Source organism: Otolemur garnettii, unplaced genomic scaffold (assembly GCF_000181295.1).
Source record: "Otolemur garnettii isolate 467f Iridium unplaced genomic scaffold, OtoGar3 scaffold00005, whole genome shotgun sequence".
Taxonomy (NCBI): domain Eukaryota; kingdom Metazoa; phylum Chordata; class Mammalia; order Primates; family Galagidae; genus Otolemur; species Otolemur garnettii.
In genome coordinates, this window is record NW_003852400.1 from 2,568,038 (window position 1) to 2,575,138 (window position 7,101).

General features: G+C 43.7%; 1 protein-coding gene across 1 annotated transcript; it reads left to right on the forward strand.

Moving 5' to 3' along the window:
• Nucleotides 1-8: 8 nt before the first annotated feature.
• LOC100952879 (cysteine-rich PDZ-binding protein-like) lies at nt 9-331 on the forward strand (the record flags this gene model as incomplete). The annotated part of the gene is made up of 2 exons (XM_003782599.1): nt 9-126; nt 159-331. Coding segments are annotated over 2 exons (291 nt in total), but the record flags the coding sequence as incomplete, so codon positions are not given.
• Between the last annotated feature and the right edge of the window lie 6,770 nt (nt 332-7,101).

Consider the following 7,101-nt stretch of genomic DNA (forward strand, 5'->3'; position numbering starts at 1 on the left):
AAAAAAAAAAAGAAAAGAAACTTGGTACTGTTATCACTCCAGATACATGGAAGGATGGAGCCAGGAATACCACAGAAAGTGGTGGAAGAAAGCTGAATGAAAATAAAGCCTTGACTTCAAAAAAAGCAAGTGTACATTTTTCTATCTTTAAAAATTCTCTAGATTTGATCCATACAGAAAGAATAAGTTCTCCACTTGCAGAATTTGTAAAAGTTCTGTACACCAACCAGGTTCTCATTATTGCCAGGGCTGTGCCTACAAAAAGGGTATCTGCTCCATGTGTGGAAAAAAAGCTTTAGATACTAAAAACTACAAGCAAACATCTGTCTAGACATATTGATGAAGTTTCTGACTTTCTATGTGATTTTACTTTTCTGCTTTGAATTTTCAAGGCATAACATAGATGTTCAACTTACAAAATAACATGTTTTTAGACAAATAATTAAGTTTAAACCAGAATGATTGGTATTCATTCTTTTGCTCTCAAGAAGTTCTGAACAGCAGCAATGTAACTAGTCTTCTGCCTTATGTGGTTATTTTCTTTACAAGCATTTTATTGAACTAGAGTAAGTGGCAAATTTAATGAAAAACATTTCCCAATTCTGTATGCATTTTCATTTAACATTATTCATATAATTCTTATCCCCTGTCCCCTATTTATAAATAATACAAAAGTGAGAAGATTATAGATATTTTGCTCCAAACTTGGCATGCAGACTTGGAATTCTTCTCTCCTTTTGTTATTGGTGGTGTAGTTCTTACAATCAGTGGACTCTTAATTAACTGCAGTTTCACAGGATGATGAAAGGTTTGAAGCCATTATTCCTGAATGGCTCATTAATAATTAGCCCAGAACCAAATCAAAGACAAATTAGATTTGTGGTTTTTAAAATTTATTCTTAAAGCCAGAGTGCCAGTTCTTCCCATATATGAAGAAGAGCACAAACAAATACACTGGATTTCAGAAAAACATGCATGTATAGTACACATATTATCTTGAATTTAATTGTCATGAAACCAAAAGAACAATGTCTATCCATATTGATGTATAATGAAAATGAATCACCACTCTTTAAGAAAAGCTCTTTGAAGCAAAACCAAACTTTTTTTTACCTCCTCCCTTGCCTTCCAAAAGAAATAAATAGAACAAAGCAAAAAAAAAAAAAAAAATTCTGAATGAGTTAACTTTGGAAGTAGAGCATTGCACTGGTCATTGTGGAGGATGGGTCTGAGAATTTCCTGGAAAGCTGGTTTAGTTATGGCAAAATTCTTCAACATGTCTATGCCACTAAAGTGTTTGATTTCTCCATCACAAATGAAACTCAATTTAGCTGGATAGAGGATCCTGGGCTGGAAGTTGTTTTGTTTTAAGAGATTGAAGGTTGATGACCATCTTCTTCTGGCTTGAAACGTTTCAGCTGAGAGATCTGCAGTTATTCTGATATTTCTCCCTTTGTAGTTGATGCTTTTCTTATGTCTGACTGCTTGCAGAATTTTCTCCTGCATCTTAACTTTGGCAAACTTAATCACAATGTGTCTAGAAGATGCTTTATTTGGATTAAGTCTTGCTGGGGTTTTGAAACTGTCTGCTATCTGAAGTTCTGAATCTCTTCTAATGTTTGGGAAATTCACCTCCAAAATCTCTTGGAGTAAAGCATCTGTGCCTTTAGTACCATTGTCTCCTTCAGGAATTCCTATAAAACGAATGTTTGATCTTTTGAAGTGATCCCAGAATTCTCTCAGGGAATGATCAGTTTTTGCTCTCCATTTGTCTGCCTTGTTGAGTGTTTGGGAATGTTCAAAAGCTTTGTCCTCAGTTTCAGAGATCCTTTCTTCTGCCTGGTCAGCTCTATTACTGAGAAATTCTACTGAATTTTGGAGCTCTTCAACTAACTTTTTTGTTTCCTTGAGCTCCGCTATCTCTTTTCTCATTATGTCCATATGTTTGGTGACTTGGGCTTTGAGTTCATTGATTTCTTGAGACAACTTGAGAACTAATCTTTGGAATTCAATTTCCATCTTTTCTTCCATTCTATTTATCTTATTTGCAATCCATATTCTGAATTCAGTTTCTGACATTGCTGCCATTTGTCTATGCATTTCACCTTCAGTTGTATCTCCTTTGTCATTTCTTGGGGAGCGGGGAGCTGATCTACTCTGGTTATTCATGTTGCCAGAATTCTTCTGTTGAGTCTGCACCATGTTTATTTTTTACTGTTTGGTTATTAGAACTGGTAGGGTGATTGTATTGGGGTTCCCAGGTAATAGAGATAGCCCCTTACCAAAGCTCTAGGCTTTGTAATTATGGCTTATCTCCTACAACCTTAAAAAGGCCCCTTTCAGAGTTTTGGCTGGAGACTCTGAGGACCTACTTGGTGAGCTAGTGCAAGCTAGCTCTGTTTTGATATCAGCCAACCTCTACCCTATCCTAAGAAACCACCCTATTATATTTAAATCTCAACTGTGAAGAGATACAAATAGCTGTGGTGCTCAGCCCCCACCCTTCAGTTCTTTTCCACTACAGAACTTCAAAGGTCAACCTCAGAATGTCCCAGAGTAGACAGCCCCAGACACGGGTTCCAACCAAATTGTCTCTGGCATTGCAAACCCTGCCCAACAGAGAGGGATTCAACGACAATTCAAAGCAAAGAGATTCAAAGCACAATTGCAGCCAGGGATCCACACTCCCACCTGCCAGACTCAGTCCACAATATTGTCTGCTTCTCTGCTCACAGGCCCAGCTGGAGCCCAGGGTAACATCCCCGCCCATCAGTCTCAGTCCACACACAGCTAGCCTCTGGAGTAGGATCTGGAGTAGTGCCTGCCAAAACAGTTGGAGTCAGGGGACCACGCCTCCTCTTGCCTGGCAAGCCTCTGTTTGCAGGCTCTGTTGGAGTCAGGGCACCGGGCCTGCCCTCTGGTCTCAGTTCATACACAGCTAGCCTCTGCTTGCCAGACCAGTTGGAGTCAGGGGACCATGCCCAGCCTGCTAGTCTCAGTCCACTGCCTGGCAAGCCTCTGTTTGCAGGTTCTGTTAAGAGTCAGGGCACCACACTCTACCCACAGGTCTCAGTCCTCACCTGGTAAGCCTCTGCTCACCAGCCCCACTGGAGGCAATGGAGTATGCCCTAGCCTTCAGGACTTGGTTCATACCCAGTAAGCCACTGCTCAAGGGTTCTGTTGGAATCAGGAGACCACACCCTTGCTCTCAGGTCACAGTCCATGCCTATTAAGCCTCTGCTCACAGGCCTAGCAGAGACTAGCTCTGTCTACCAAACTCAGTCCACACAGAGCAACCACTCTCCTGCTGTGGGTACTGTCAGAGCTGGGGGTTCTGCACCCTGTCCCACCAGATACAGCCCAAACAAAGAGTCAACACTTTCTCAGGCATAGTCATAACCAGGGGACTGGCATAACCCCCACTGGCCAGGCATAGTCATAACCAGGGAACTGCACCTCCTCCCAAGTGTCCCTTTCTTCTCACACCCTCTTTCTTCCTCATTAGTCACAGATTTCGCCCTGGTGGTTGGCAGTCCACACTATGCCCAAGTCTCTTAGGACAAACCAAACACTCTGTGCTCTGCAAGGGGCAGAACTTCAGACCACCATGCGAGGGGGAAAGGGTGGACTGGGAGTTTGGACTTGTAGGGAAAAATATCTGTTCAGTTTTATGCCTGGCAGGGTGGTGTCTAGGTTCGTAAGTGGGACCTCCCTGAAGAAAGAGACCTAGAGTTTAGCGGCTCTCTCCAGCGAGGTAAAAAGAGAGGTTTTTATTCCCTGCTCATTCACAGGTAGCCTGCAGCAGGCCTCCTGCTTGGGGGAGGAGTGTCCCATCCCCTAGTCAATAGGCTTTGTACCTGTAATTTGTTTTCTTGAATGCTCTTCCTTGGAGTTACAGCTTGCTGAACTTCTTTCTTGGCTCAGCTCCTCATCTTTGCCTTCATAGAGTCTGATTCCATCCAGTTTTTCTTCCTTTGCTCAGGAGCCTCTGATGAGGGTTGCTACCAGTCGGCCATCTTCCCAGAATTCCTCTGTATGTTTTTATATATATAAGAAAATATATATATTTCTTTTATATATATATTGCCTTTTTTTCTCTTAGCTTGTTCTTTTTCCCTCTTTTTTTTCCTTTATTCTTTCTTGTAGGAGTTATTGTTAAATTTGTTTTTAATTATTTTTTCTCTGCTTCCTTTTTTTGTTTTTTTTTGGGGGGGGGTTAGACAGAGTCTCACTATGTCACCCTCAGTGGAGTGCTGTGGCATTGCAGCTCACAGCAACCTCTAACTCCCTTGGGCTCAGCAGTTCTCTTGCCTCAGCCTCCCAGGTGGCTGGGGATGCAGGCGCCACCACAGTACTTGGCTGTTTTTTGGTTGTGGTTGTCATTTTTGTTTGATGGGCCCTGAGCCAGGATTGAGCCCACCAGCTCTGGTGTGTGTGGCTGGTGTCCTGGTCACTGGGCTATGGGTTCCAAGCCTTCCCCTTCCTCTTGTGGTTACTGAGAGTGTTTACATCAGGCTATTAGAGTTTTTTGTTGTTATTGTTGTTTTTGATTGTTTGTGTATCTGTTTGTGTGTTTGTGTGTCTGACTGTATTTTTATTTGTTCATTTTGTTTCAATGTGCCTTGTGTTCTGATAAAACCTTGGGTGGGCTATTTTCTCTAATTCCAAGTTTTACATTCAACAAGAGCAAAGGGGAGTTGGTGATGATAGTCAACTAGAGTCAGCTTTCAACAGACGGTCCCATCCAGAGGGAGAGATAATGGCCAGAAAGAACCTAACAAAGCTGAAGAGTAGGAGCCAAGCTGAGTAAAGAGATTGATAATTGCATGTCTTCTCTGCTGAGGCAAATTGCAACTCCAAGGAAACAAATTTCAAGTACAGAATCCACCCCAAATAGGAAGCATGTCCATCCCTTCCCCCAAGAAGTTGCGTGCTTGCTTGCTGTGAGATCTCTACTAGTGAGCAGTGAACTGAGGTCCTCTTATTTCACTTCATGGAAGCAAGTTGCTGGAAGCTGGGACTCCTTCTCCAGAGAGGCCTTGCTGTGAGCCTGGACATTCTCTTGCCTGGCATGAAGGTTGAACAAATATTTTCTCTGCCACTTTGAACTCCAAGTCCACCCTTCCCCCTGGCCTGGAGGTCTAGAAGCCCAACCACTGCAGAGACCACAATGTTCATGGTTATTTGTTAAGACTGGGCATTGCATAGTCTGAGGTAGCACAGATACACTGTAACTGTGAATCCAGTAACAGTGCAGAAAGGCACAGAGGGGAAGGTGTTTGGCTTGGCTCTGAGAAAGAGCAACTCAGCAGCGGGGCTTGGGTCTCCAAATGCTCAGGAACCACTGAGGCAAGGGAACCCACGTGGAGATACCTAGCAGCAGGATTAATAGAGCGATCTGGCAGGGTCAAATTTAGAGAGACACCTCCCTGAGTGTCTTTAGGGGAATGTGGGGTTGCTCCTCTTCCAATTGTCACCTCTTGGGAGGGGAGGGATATATTAGTTCTGTGGACTGCTGAAGGGAGCTAGATCTCGCATTACAGGGATACCAGAGGAGCTAGATCTTGCATTGCAGGGAACCCACGTGGAGATACCTAGCAGCAGGATTAATAGAGCAATCTGGCAGGGTCAAATTTAGAGAGACACCTCCCTGAGTGTCTCTGGGGGAGTATGGGGTTGCTCCTCTTCCAATTGTCACCTCTTGGGGGGGGAGGGATATATTAGTTCTGTGGACTGCTGAAGGGAGCTAGATCTCGCATTGCAGAGATACCAGAGGAGCAGAGTGCTGGGGCAAAGGCATGGTCTCTGAGGGCAAAAAACTTTTGCTGCTTTGTTAAACTCTGGTTTGGAACAAACTCAGGTGGAACACTCCCAGTTACCATTGAGCACCTGAGGTAATCAGACTTCAACTCCCCCAGTCAGCTGGTGGCAGAGTGTGGTCACTTGGCCAACAGGCATTGACTTTCCTCTGACTCTGGCAGGCCCAACTCCCTGGTGCATTTGCTCATTGGAGGGAACTGGGCCACAGCTCTGTGGGGCAACCAGTGCCTGGGTATGATGGAGGTGCAAGGTGGGGAAGGAGGCACCAGCCCCCCTGGACTATTTTGCTGGGCAGGCCTTTCCAACTCCACAGAGCATCGGAGTGAGTTACACTTGAGCTGCCAGTGGGCCCCCACTGCCTAGATGCTGAAGACCTTTTGAACTCTGCCACCTGATCAGTGTTTGTGTTGATCAGGACAATTGTTTTAGAACTCTTAACCTGGGCTGATCACCCAGGGACCCACCAAGTTTATACCCTGATTGTGTTGTTGTGGGAGTGTGGGGTTCTCCTCTTCCAATTGTCACCTATTGGGGGGGAGGGATATATTAGTTGCTTATATATCTCCTCAGCTGAGATTTCAGCCCAAAGCCACTGATTCACTAGGATTGGACAGAAACTAGCTGAATACAGGTCAGAGCCATCTAGCCCCAAAGCACCATGTCCCCAGAGTTTCAGGCTGTAGTACTGAATGGGACATTTGTAAAGCTGTAGGGGAAAAGGCTTAATCACCACTCCCAGTTCTTGGATAAAAGGCTAGTTAATTACAACTTCAGGAGCCCTCAATTTAATTTCATCTTACCAGCTTCTCTAACTAAATGGTGAAAAATAATCATGGGGCAGAATCAGCAGAAAAACTCTGGCAACATAGTAGATCAACTCCCCCAAGGAAGGACAAAGGATACACAACAGAAGATCTCATTTAATTTTCAATCTCCTAAAACAAAATAACTTCCAACCCAGGATCCTGTATCCAGCTAAACTGAGTTTCATCTATGATGGAGAAATAAAATACTTTGACATTCACATGTTGAAGAAATTTGCCATAACTAAACCAGCTCTCCAGGAAATTCTCAAACCTATCCTCCATAATGACCAGTGCAGTCCTCCACCGCAAGAGTAAACCAACTCAGAAACTTTTGATCAAATTCCAACTTCCACAATGGCAAAAGGATTAAAAATGTCTACTGGACTTTCAAGCAACTTGATGCCCAAAATTTTACCAAGCTTATCAATAATTTCTATCAATGCAAATGGCTTAAATTGTCCTCTAAAGAGGCACA